At 53.1% G+C, this 12,835-nt stretch overlaps 1 protein-coding gene across 4 annotated transcripts in view; it reads right to left on the reverse strand.

Moving 5' to 3' along the window:
• Window positions 1–7,611: 7,611 nt before the first annotated feature.
• The window catches only part of DUSP8 (dual specificity phosphatase 8), a 40,641-nt gene continuing 35,417 nt past the window's right edge, over window positions 7,612–12,835 (reverse strand). For all 4 annotated transcript variants that reach the window (XM_031505058.2, XM_031505059.2, XM_031505057.2 and 1 more), the window contains exons 4-7: window positions 10,738–10,904; window positions 9,417–9,576; window positions 9,106–9,229; window positions 7,612–8,721 (exon numbers count right to left, since the gene is read on the reverse strand). In XM_031505058.2, the coding sequence (XP_031360918.2) occupies window positions 7,641–8,721; window positions 9,106–9,229; window positions 9,417–9,576; window positions 10,738–10,904 (1,532 nt within the window). In that variant the 3' untranslated portion in view covers window positions 7,612–7,640. The remainder of the gene's footprint in view (window positions 8,722–9,105; window positions 9,230–9,416; window positions 9,577–10,737; window positions 10,905–12,835) is intronic.

Raw genomic sequence — 12,835 nt, forward strand, 5'->3', positions numbered from 1 at the left:
CCAAGAGTATTTATGCTCCTGCTAAGTGTGGAAAAGCAATGCACACCACCTAATGCTGGAAAGCCTGAGGGATATGATAGATAGATTCACTTTTCCAGGCTCTGGTGCTGGAAAAAGACACCAAGTCCTCACAGGAGAGAAAACTGGCTTGTGACTGGTTCAGCCCCTGCCTGACTGCTCTGGCGAATGTCCCTCCTGGGAACCCCCAGCTCTCCAGGCAGGGGTACAGGGTGCAGAAGCTCCTCCAGCTGCCAGACCATGTCACCCTGGCGCTCCAGCCCTGCAGAGCTGGGGCTGACTTTCTGTGACCCCTTCTCCCCGTGCTGACTCAGCCATGGCCCCGTGGTGGGTGGCCACAGCCCCGGGTGGGACGGCATGAAGGTAAAGGCAGTATGGACTGGCAAGCTTTCAAAGAGGCCACAAGCTAAATAAATAGTCAGCAGCCTATTTCAGTGGCTGCTATATTTAGCTCAAGGAACATTTATTTATAGGCTTGGCAGCCTCTCTGAGTCAATAAAAGCCAGAGAGCTGGAAAAAGGACGTTCCTGGGTTTCTCGTTGCAGTAATGGTTTCTGCCGTGCAAACCATGAGGAACAGGAGGAGAGGCAGCCTCAGCACCAGGGCAGGGGGAGGAAGCTGTGCTGGCTGCACACCCATAGGTGCCTCTGCCAGGGGACAGAGCCTCCACATACTTAGAGCCCCAGCCCCAGATAAGAGCAGCTTCACCTGGGTTTCCTCCCACCTGGGTGCCTCTGCCAGCCCCCTGGCCCAGGGGGAATGTCCCTCTGAAACATGAGAGGATTCAATTGTGACTGTGCAGGTAGCAACACAAGGCATCAGCTCTGGGGACTCTACTGCAGCACTACTCTTCCCCTAGGTAGTGAGTTTGGAAAAACTAAGCCAGGGGCAGGTAAACTGGGAGGGAGATGGGAGAAGTGTTCATGATTCTCTATTAAATAATTGTCCCTTCCCATGTCCCACATGGTAACAAGTGGTTGGGAGAGGAGGACAAACAGCCTCTCTGGAGCTGCTAGTGGTGTCAGAGGCACAGGAGGCTAAAGCTGCACACTGAGCGTCTACCCCAACAGCAGGTGATGGCAGTAGTTTTGTGAAGCTTTATAAAACACCCAGCAATTGCAGCTGGATAAGGGGAATGAATTTATAAAAGACACAGGGGTTTAGCCCAGCCTGTGGAAAGCAGCTGTGAGGATGGATGTCCCTTCTACATACATGTCAGTAAGTGCTGAGGCTTTCTGGAGCCAGAACTGCAGGGAGCCTGCTCACACCTTCTCCTCCCTCCAAAGAAAACCTGCTGCAGGGGGAAGCAGGGAAATGCTTCCATCAGCTTCCACTTGAGCACAGTTCAGTCAAAATGGGGCTGCTGCTTGGCTCCTGCCAGCTGCCCCCTGAGCACAGCATGGCTCAGTTGGCCATGGGTGAGCAGGGAATGTTTATAGGGTTTTGCTGTAATGCACAGCAAGCGTGTGGCTTGTTGCTGTTCTGTCAGGAGCAAGGTGGGAGCAGAACACAGCTGGGAAGCAAAATAATAATAATGATAATAATAGTAATAATAATAAAAACCAACAACGGTATATTTCAATGCAAACACCCCATGTCTGTGCTCTTTAGCTTGGCGATCTGTGTAATTACCTACATGTGTGCCCCATCTGAAGCAGGACTGGGACAGTCCTTTCCATTAGAAAGGGGATGCTTAGGCACCTGACTACAGCTTCAGAGCCCCTAGAGTGGCAGTTTGCAGTCTGAGTTCCCATGAATGCCCCAATTAAATGTTATGCCACTACTCTTATTTCTGCTTTGAATTAGTCCAGCTGCAGCTTTCAGCTGCTGGGCCCTATACATAGACACAGGTCTGGCTGTGCATCCAGGTCTGTCTGTGTCCAGGTCTGCCTCTATGTCCAGCTCTCCACCAGCTCTAGGCCCCATCACTAAAAGGTCCATTGCCCTCCCCAAACTCCCAAAGAGCCCCATCCTGAGAATGTCTGACCCTCAAAAACCAAGGCTGACACCAGCTGTTAAAACACCTACTCGGGTATTTATTACAACACGTTGTTCCAAAATACAAAAGAAAGGAAAAGAAAGTAGAGGGTAGAAAAGCACTGCTGTTTACAGCCTCTGGTAATAAATAAATAAAGACAAGGCAGGGGCAGGGTGTCTCCCCGGGTCCGACGCCGGCGCTGGCCAAATGGACAGCGAGGAAGGGAGTGTGGTGGGGCTGGTGGCCAGACCCTCTCTTCCATGCTTGGGAGTCCCCAGGTACAGCAGGGTGGGTACAGACCCCCTCTCTGTTGTTGTGCTTGCTGAGGAAGGGTCTGATCCTACAGGGATGAGGAAGGGAGAAGAGGGTCAGTCTCGGCATGGTCAGAACCTGCCTGCTCCCTCCCTGTCCATGGCTGCTCCAAAGGCAGGTGAGGTAGGAAGGGTGATGCTGGACCAGGACCCTAGCAGAGATCTACCAGGGTTTCCCAAGAGAGGGATGAGACCTGAGCTCTCTCCTCTCCAGTGTGGTCTCAGAGCAACCTTGGAAATGTGTTCAGCACAGCATGATGAGAAGGACCCCAACCCATGACAAAGCAAAGTCATGACAGAGACAAGAAACTGTGCCTGGGCCACTTGGAGAAGGGCAGTGTTAAACCCTGCAAATTAAAATGACTCTTCATGGGGCTGGCGCAGTACTGGGAGGGTTTTGTACCACGGCGCAGATGGGGGTCCTCTTCCCTTCCCCTAATGTCTCCTCCTACACCTTACAGTCATCTGGAAATCTCCAGGTTGTACAAGGAGCACAGGCAATGGGTGCAAAAAACCAGCACCAGTCTCTCTCTGCTCATGACACCACAATTTATCGGTGTTTGATAAAGGCCATACCAAGTCCTATGCTGGGAGCTATTCCCAGCCTGTCTAAATCCCTCCAGGTACCAGAGGCCACTCACATGTCTCCCTGTGGCTCTGCCACTGGGCTTGCTCTAGCACTGTCCATGTGTATTCCCCAGGCTGTGCTGCTCCTGGGCAGGGGAACCACCAGCATGAGGAGGACACTCAAGCCCAGGAAGCCCAGGGCATGTGGCTAAAGCAGCAGCCAATGTCCCGGGCTCAGCTGAGCAGGACAGCTTTGCAAAGCAGCTGCAATGCCAGAGCAAGAAGCCCCTGTGGGTGAAGATGCAGCCTGCAGCTGCAGCCAGCTGAAGAAGGTGAGAGGACCATGACCTGGAGGGAGCTGATTCCATGAAGTGGGTGCCTGGCCAATGCTCCTTAAAGCTTTAAGCTTTTTCCATTTAATCCTGTTGTTGGTGCCAGTGGGTTCCTGCCTCTTGCAAAAATGAGCAAGAACCTGTATGGGAGAGAGGAGCTGCAGGAAGGGAAGGGAAGAGTTAAGAGAATGGTACTGCCCCGGGTTTGTGTGCCTTTATATCCTTAGGAAGCACCTCCCTCCAGCTCCTCTGACAAGGGTTTGCCTCCTGAGGCTTGGGGCAGCCGGGAGCTGTGCCGAGTCAGCCACAGCCGGGCTGCGGGGAGCAGAGAGAAGGTGAGATGGGGCCTTGCTTTTATTCACAACAGAGAAACAAAGAGCAACATACAAAGAGTAAGAAGCAAAAAAGTACAGAATCATAACCATAATAATCATAATAATAATCATAAATACTCAAATCTATCATTCATAGATTGCAATGACAACACTGATAGCTTATTATCATTAGTATTAAGAATGGGAGGGGAAAGGGGACAGTAGGGGAGTTTCTGAGGGGCATTGTCTCCTAAAGGGCAGATGTAACAAGGATGGACATCCAAAAAAACAAGCAGACAAAGAGAAGGGCTGGGAAAGCAGCAGGGGCTGGGGACGCTGATGCTGAGGCCAGGGACGAGCCTGCTCTGACCCAAGCCTCTGGCTCAGTGTTGCCAACCTGATCACTGCCCTCTTGCCAGCTTTGCTCAGCTGGGACAGAGGTGGCCGGGAGGCTCGGCCCTGCAGACAGGCAGAGGCTGGGGGGGAAAGGAGCCAAATGTCCTTCCTGCTCTGAAGGAGAGCTGTGATTTGCTCAGTCCTCCATGTGATGGAAAGTGCAGGCATTGCATCGGACACTCAGCAGCATTGTTGGTTCCTCCCTTGAAAGAAGAGACCTTTCCTCTCCTCTGCTCACACTTCCGCCTCTGTAGGTCCCTACAAATGAATGCACCCTCATCAGATCGGCATGGAAAGGTGATTTTTGGTTCCAGTGAGGCTTTGGGATGGGTCAGCTGGCTGTAAGAGCCCACAAAAAAGACTTGGCTGACACATGATGTGGAGGATTACCACCCAGCACATCCGTCCTCATGACAATTCACAGCTGTCTGACTCATGGACAAAGTGGTTCATTAGACAGAGTTTGATTTAAAAAAAAAAAAAAAAAAGTTAGTTGCAAGCCACTTGGTGACCCTGGCTTTGGGTCAAGATGGGCAGGAGACACTTGGGCAGGGCTGCTCCATCAAGACTTATTTTCTGGATATAGACTTAAAATATTGTATATATGTGGGTTTCTGATGCACATGCCCAATGTAAAGGAGAGAGATGAATGCAAAGTGCATCAAAATAAGGCTGCAGAGGTGGGTCATGAATATCTATGATCTGCTAATCCTAAAGTATACTTATCTGTGTTCTGGTTTCAGAGGAGACAGGAGTCCACAGTGTGTAAAACCTCAAATATGTGTCAGAAGCATCCAGGCGATGGCAGAGTGTAGATGACAAAAAGCAAACCACTGCCTCTTTGCAGACATTCTGGATCTCATTGGCAACATGCAAGTCCTTCCTGACTTGCTCCATCTGCTTTTTTGTGCTTGCAACACACTGTGTCACTTGACAGGAGGAATCAGATGGGAGCTGGCTAGTGCTTTGTCTCATCTCCCCACCTGGTTTTGGCCACCTGTTGTCCTTTCTATAACATCCCTTGAGAAGCCATTTAAGCCTCTCTCCATTTCTCAAAGCTACACCAGCTCCTGCCAGCAACTTCCTGACCTGAGCTCAGTTAAGTCCATGCTGGCACCAACCCTGAAGGACTATGGGATGGGCAGGGAACGAACGCTACAGGGCAGAGATCAGCAATCACCACTGGCATGCTTGGGAAGAGATGCTGCCACTGAGGGCAGCAGAAGGGGAAGGAGGACCAGAAGCACTCCTTGGGCAGGAGGCAGGTGACACTAACACTGTGCCCAGTGAGGAGGCACCAGAGGAAGGATGAAGCCTTTTTCTTCTCCCTCCCTGGCCTTGACACTGCTGCCTACTTAGGACAGCCTGCTGCAAGTGGAGCTCCTGAAATAGCTCATGGGGTGGATCTAAATGTCTTCTGGAGTCTAGAAAGGGAGCTTAGAAAATAGTGTCATCACTGCTTCATGAGAACAACGTTCAGGTTGGCAACACTGAGCAGGTTTGAGGTGGTTGCTGGAGGCAATGAAGGGTGGTGGTAGGCTTTTCAGGACTGACTATGAGATCTCTCACTCTCATCAAAAGTGATGTGGGGAGAAGAGCAGGTGGTCCCTGGCTCTCCATCCACCCCCATCCCTCCCTTCCACACTGTGGGGAACCACTCAGGAGCATGTGGGGGTCCCCAGGATCTCACCAAATAGCTCCATGGAAAACCAGAAAAACTAAAGCCGGAAGAGAGCAAGGAGTCTCCAGGGAGACCTGCCTCAACTGCAAACACAGAGGTGGCTGAGGAAGCAACGAGCTGAAGCGAGCAGCCCCTCCTCGTGTGATTGCAGCTCCTCACGCCTCTGCTTTATGTTCAGTTTTAAACCTGAGATCATTTGGTTTTGTCACGGGTAGTTTGATTTAAAGATAGAAACGAATGATAAGAGGAGGAAAAAGGGAAAGGGAGAGAAACCATGTGGACCCAGAAAAGAAAAAAAAAAAACAACACTCCAAGGATGACACAGGACACAGACATGCACGAACACAGACCCCTGAGGTATCAGCTTTGCAAACTAGTGCGAGACAAGGGAGAAAGCAAAGAGAGCTGCAGGGAGCGATGTGCTTTGCAGTGGAGGCAGCTCAGTGCCTCCAGCTTCAGAAAGCAGCTTCTCAGCAATCCTGACATGGGGGTTTGGGGGCAAGAGCATGGCTTCCCACCAGACAGGAGGAAGCAGCCAACCATCTCCAAAAACAAGTCACTTATGCCCCTCCATGTGCTTGCAGAGCTTCATGTCTGGACAGCTCATCATCCACTGGATGGAGGGGAGCTGGCCTGGAGGGCAAGAGGACTGGGAGAGTCCCGGCACCTGCAAACATGCTCCCCCTGAGTTTCTCAGATGTGAGACAAAGGATGTGGGAAGCCAGAAGAACCCCGCCCCCAAAGGGAAAGTGGTGCCCACACTTCCCAAGCAAGGTAGCTGAGGTGAGGGGGAGCTGAAGGGCTGGGGCAGGCAGGCAAGACACCTCCCAACAAGAACCCCAACTACCACCAGCCTCCCATCCCTCCCTCTGCTCTGGCAGCTTCCGACACTTTCCCCACGCAGCTGGAGGTGACATCCTGCAGCCTTCCATCCACTTCAGGTGACTCCCACCCTCCCACCTCCAGCGAGGATGGGCAGCCAAAAGGAAGGGAGGGGAGGAGAGGGGGTATGTCTGGGATTGGGTGATGGCCAGAATGGGGACAATGCTTGGGATGGGATGATGGCTGGGATGGTGGTACTGGCTGGGATGGAGATGAGGGGAAACGAACAGAGACCATGGTGGGAAGAAGAGGCAGCAGCTTCCAGAAGAGTTTTCTGGCTCAGTTTGTGTCATAAGAAGGTTTTATGGTTTGCTCATTTACTTGTTAATTTCTAGAAAAAGTGCCCAGAAGAGTCTCCTGTCCCCTTGTTGGTATGCCCAGAAATAAGGGGGGAAATCTATGTTGTGGACATCAACTATAGAAGGAGCCACAGGCCTCAGATATTGCTTAGAAACTCGTATTTCAGATTTAAATACCATACACAGTAAAAATAGAGCTGAAAGTACCGCCCCACATTGTCTGCAAATCATTGCCAGAATGAACAGCTTCAATAAATTAAAAACAAAACAAAAAAATTGAAATATTATTTACGTCTCAATAAAAATTGCAGTAAAACCATTTACCTTTTCTTTTGTGTGTGTGTTTTCGGGTTTTTTTTTTTCTTTATATTATATATAATATATATTTATATATGTATAGGGCTGCTCCAGTGCAGCATTTTTAGGATACTTAGCCAGAGAAACACAGCGGAGCATGCTTAGTGCACCAGGGTGCAGGGAAGGGGCAGCTGTGGTCCCCCCTCCAGGTGCTGTGCCCCATCACCACAGCCAAAATTGCAATACCTGCCACTTCCCCAACTCTTCCCACTTGAGTTTTAGGCCCAAATTTTGAGTGCGGGTCTCTGAGGGCTGGGGCGCCCTGGGGATGGGCGGGAAAGGACCAGGGTGAGTGCAGGAGGGACACCAAGCATCCGCCGCTATGTTTCCTGACTCTGGAAAGACTCGTCCACCTTCGCTTCGGTTCCAGCGCTTGCGCTCCCGAAAATGCACGCGCAAGTATAAATACACCCCCCGACCCCACCGCCCCCCTTCCCGCTCCCCCCAGCTTAAATATCCCCCCGCCCCAGCCCCGGCCCAGGTCTCCGAGCGCCCCAGGTGAGTGTCAGGACACCTCGATGATCTCCATGCTGCCCGAAAAGCTGGACTGTTTGCTGATTTTGCCCAGCTCTTCGCGAGCCCTGCCCTCGGACATGGTTTCCTCGAATTCCATCTGGCAGCTCCTTCGCTTGAATTGCTTCTCGGCGCCGGCCTCCTCATGCCAGCTGTGCCGCCCGTCCCGTGGCTCGGCCCGCGCCTTGTCCCTCAGTCTGATCTCGCAGCCGGCCGCCGCCGCGCCGCAGCCGAACGGCGGCGGGTACGGGCCGGCGCTGGGAAACAGGCCGCCGCTGCCGCCGCTGCCGCCGGAGTCCTTGGCGAAGAACCAGCCAGCCTCGCCCGAGGCAGCGCCGGGGGACTCGAGGTGCACGCCGCTCCAGGCAGCGGCGGCGGTGCCGGGCGCGGCGGGCGGCTGGCTGAGCCGCGGCGGCAGCCCGTCCTCGGCGCCGGGGCTCTTGCGCGCGGCGCAGCTCCCGCCGGGGCCGAGCCCGTGGGCCGGCGAGCCCGCCGCGTGCCGGTGCTTCCGCCGCTGCCGCACCTTGGCCTCCAGCAGCAGCTCGGGCCCCGCGGGCCGGTCGGGGCTGTCCGCCCCCGGGGAGAAGGGGCTGAGGCTGCCCGAGCCCGAGGGGCTGTCCAGCTTGCAGAGTTTGGGCGCTTCCCCAGGTCCAGGGGGCCCGGGGGGGTCCTGCCGCAGGCCGGGGGAGTAGGCGGACTTGATGTCCAGGGAGAAGGAGCGTTTCAGGCGGTTGGTGTCCTGGATGCGCTCGGAGGAGAGGTGCAGGCCATTGAGCCCCTGCTGCAGGCTGGTGGGCGACAGCACCTTCGGGGTCCCGGCCTGCCGCTCGGGGTCACTGGTGGGGGATGCCGAGCCGGTGCTCCTCGGCGCATCCTCGGCCTTCTCTGAGGTAGGTGTTAGGGGATGCCGGCTGCTCTCTGACACCTCTGCTGGGTCCTGCTGGGCGTCCCCCTCGCCCCAGTCGCCCTTTGACTTCAGGGCCTTGAGGAGCTTCAGGCTCCTCTCGTACTCCAGGAGCTGGCCCAGGAAGTTGAAGTTGGGCGAGATGGACGGGCGACGGTCCTTAACAAACCTGCCGAGAGGTACAGACAGCCCCGTTGATGCTTGGTCCCTCAGTGGGCCACCCCTACTCTCTCGGCCTCTTTAGGGAGAAGAGGCATCATCAAGAACCTTTGACCAGACCCTCCAAGAAAAGGATCTTGGGGAACCATGGGGCCTTAAGATACCCCAGGATTAGAGCTGGGACTGCCTCCCCACTCCCTTTTACCACTCCCAACCATTCCTTGTTGCGTGCATTTTATGATGGGAGGTTTGGTTTGGTTTTACTGGGACCTAGCCAAGGCAAGACAGAGCTTCAAGGAGCCCTGACCCTCTCCTTCTGGGCTTAGCCTGCTTTCCTTCCCTCGAGTAAAGCATACTGGCATAAGCCCCCCAGTACCCCCAGGGGAAAACTCACCTGTAAGCATCATCAGATGACATACCCATGGTCTTCATGATGTAGGCGATGGCAATGGTGGCTGACCGGGAGATCCCAGCCAAGCAGTGCACAATCACCTGGCAGCTGGACACCTTAGCTTTGTCTGGAGCATGGCAGAGGAAACAGAGAGAACAATGATGGTGAGCAAAATGGTTCTAGCCTCCCTCCCCAGACCCCAGCCCCTTTGCGTGAGGGGTCAGCAGTTGCTGCGAGCAAGACCAGGGAGGACAGAAGAGTTCAGGTTGTGAAGGCTGAGAACTGGAGGGTCTGCAACCGTAAGAAAAGCTCACCAATGAATTCAATGGACTTGTCCAGCCAGGGAAGCAGCTTCTCACAGTAGTTGTCATTGACCGGAATGCGCATGAAGTGACTATCACAGATGAAGTCTGGCTTGGGACAGGAGTTGCTGGCATTTAGGACATAGCTTATCCCATTCTGTGTCATCAGGTCCTGGTGGGAAAGAAGCCATCAAATGATCAGCTGAGTTCAGCCTGCACCACATACTGAAGATCTGTCTTGCCATGAACACTCCCTGCCTTTTCCCATCCCAGCATTTTCTCCTGTGGGTCTCCTAGTGCTGCCTTGGCCTAGTTGATGATAATACAGCAGAGACTAGCTGAATTGACCAGCTGTGTCAATTTAGATGACATAGGTTTGAACCTCAGCAGATCTTTATTTTGGTCCAAGTAAAGTGAAGAAGGCCAAAGATACTTGGAAAGGGGGTCCAGGGGGAAAACCTAACAACCCCAGTATGAGAGGAATAGGACAATACAATAAAGAAAATTAGCAAAAACTCTGTCTGAAAGCTGTGGAAGTATCAGCTGAGGGAAAAAGGAGACATCTCATCAACAGGGTGGAGTGAGTCACTGGTAGCACCCTATGTTAACCAATGTGGCCAGAAGATGCTCTATCTATAGGCAACAGAGTGAGGCCTTGTGTGGGCAATGCTTCTCTTCTCCAGCACGTGGCCTCATTGCGGGGATGGCAGAAAACACAGTTCCAAAACATGAACAAAATCCTCCAAAGAGGTAGGGAGTGAAGAAGACCATAATTTTCCCTGCCTGGCATTGGCTCCTCGGGATTTTGGCCCCAGGATTTCAGCCCTGGGTCCCCAGGGTTCTGGACCCAGACTGGTTCCATCAAGCCTGCTGGAAAGGCCGGTTCCTGCCCTTCCAGCAGGCTTGATGGAGCCAGTCCAGCTCCCAGGCTCACATTCTTGTCATTTTTTTCTTTAATTTCCTTCTACTCCCTGTACATAATTTCTCTCTCCCTCCTTTCTGTCTCCAGCTCCAGTCTGGTGTCATGAGCCCTCTCCCTCCTTGCCTGCCATGGATGAGGATGCCTGGCTGGCTCCCTCACGGCTGCAGTAGGCAGATGCAGTTGGCAGCACTTTACCTGCAATTCCTCTTTCTTTCTTCTCATCATTACTTTTCCTTTAAACAAAATTTCTTCCCTGGTGTGACATCACAGCACAGCCTTTCTGGCACCTTTTAAAGGGCACTGTGTGGTCTTCCCACTGGGAAGGAGAGGAATCCTTAATACCTTCACCCCTCTGCATGGCTGGAGCCCCCAATGGGACAGGGCAAACATGTCCCCTCAACAGGGCTGTACCTTGTTCAGGACATCCTTCTGGGAGCCCAGGTAGAGATGTGGCAGGATGCGCGTGGGGCCAACGTTGGCCACAGGCAAGCATGGCTGGGAGATGCTCATTGGCAGGATGGCAGCTGGCTTCCCCTCGCAGAGCCCTGGGAAGCAGGATGAGAAGGTGGCAAAGCCTCCTGTGGAGAAAATTGGGACATTGAGCTTGGAGCAGCAAGGCTGAGATCATCAGTACCTGGCAATCCGAGGCCTGGGTGGAGACAAAGCAGTTGATAACCCTGCAGCCCTGAGAACAGAGCCTCCAGGAGCAACAAGCCACCAGCCATGACTAACCAGTGCACATACATTGTGATGGCCGTGACACACACACACACACACAGAAAGGAATGGAGAACCAGCTCTGACTTTTCACTCTTGCAGCTGGATATTAATGCACATGTGAGGCATCCCACACCCTTGCCAATGAAATTGGCTCTTCTCAACTTCATTCAGACAAATAACAGGAAGAGACAGTCCTTTTCTTGGCTCCCTGCTATTCTGAGGACAGGATCACCTTCTGATACCAAAATCCACCAGGGCAGGATGACGACAAGCAAACCCATTGAGATGCAAAGTTCTGGGGTCTGGGAGGTCAGCCCAAACCTTGCTGCATCGGCTAAGCTTACACATCACGATTTCTGAGAGATGCCCCTTCTGCCCAGCCCTGCCAATCCCATGATTTCTGCCACACCATGGTGGCATAATGGTACTTGCAAGCCACTGTTGTTTTTCATGCTCTGACCTTGCTGAATGTGACAGCAATCAGTGTCCAGTTTATTGCACCAAACTGCTGAGCAGTCACACTCAGCTTGAGCATCTTGAAGCCCAGAGTTTAAAGAAAACCTTCAGCTGAGGTTGCAGTAGCTGGCATGTGACAGCCAGAGGTATTGTCACAGTGTCTAGCGTGGTCAAAAGCCTGATAGCCAGTCCTGAAAGCTTGAGCAGGGCTGCAAGCCTTGCCCTGCTTGCACAGCAGGCAGCAAGGAGAGCTGGAAAACCCCCGGTGCTGTTGCATGTCCTTCACAGTTGCAAAAGACCACTGATCCTGATGTGCTCTCACTTGCTGATCCTGTACTCCAGGGTAGAGCTTGGTCTGGCTAGCAATGCCCTAATTCCACTCCCCTCCAGCTGAGGACATCTGGGTGGCAGCTTCCTGCGGTGGAGAGGAGCCTGAGTCATATCTGCCTCAAGTCTCCCTTGAGGTTTTCCCAGTCATGCGAATGAGCAGATGCAGCTTGACATCACCCAAAGGGCAGAGAGGACTTGGGAGCTTGACTGCCTTTGACTGTCAAAGGGACCAGTATGCTCCCACAAGATCCTTTTGAAACCCCAAGTCTCTGGACTGAGCACCCTGAGAATCCCTGGCCCATCTCCACAGCTAAACAAGACCTTTTAAGGAGCCAGTCCCTCTCCCCTTCGAAGCAGGGCAGCCTTGGCATATTCTCAATTTACCTTCTCCAGCATTTTGGCAACATTTCTGCTGATCCTCCTGGAACACCTTTCTGGCTGCTGGTGTGGCACCCACACTCTAGAGAGAGGCATGACTGGTGCTGCAGACAACCCATCTGACATGTTTGTGAGATGAAAGTGATAGAGAAGCCAAAGCAGTGCACAAAATAAATGCTCACACCACTTGGGAACATCCAAGATACTCCATCACATTCCATCTCAGCACCTCCTGGTGTCAGCTCCCACTGGCCTAAGGAAAAGGTGTCCTTCAACAAACCTCTTTCCTCCCCTCTGTTTTCTTGCCTGGCAGCTAACACACCTCCCAGCTTTAAAACCCAGTCAAGACAGGAAGGGTAGAGTTAAAGCACCTTATCTTCTCCAGCACTTCCTTTCCTCTTGCTCCCTCCAAAATGACATCACCGCTCAACTGGGACATTAAATCAGAGCAAAAGCAGGAGGCCCAGCACAGGTGCAGCATAGCTCTGGTTACTGTGCCAAGGACTGTCCATCACTAGCCAGAGCTCTGCATGGACACATGCCACCTCCCTGCTTTGCCCTGTGCTGATGCCTGGGGGATGAAACCCTTGGGAAGTGTTTCCTTCAGTTTCCCCTAGAGAAGCCT

The sequence above is a fragment of the Lonchura striata genome, chromosome 6 (assembly GCF_046129695.1).
Source record: "Lonchura striata isolate bLonStr1 chromosome 6, bLonStr1.mat, whole genome shotgun sequence".
Lineage (NCBI taxonomy): Eukaryota > Metazoa > Chordata > Aves > Passeriformes > Estrildidae > Lonchura > Lonchura striata.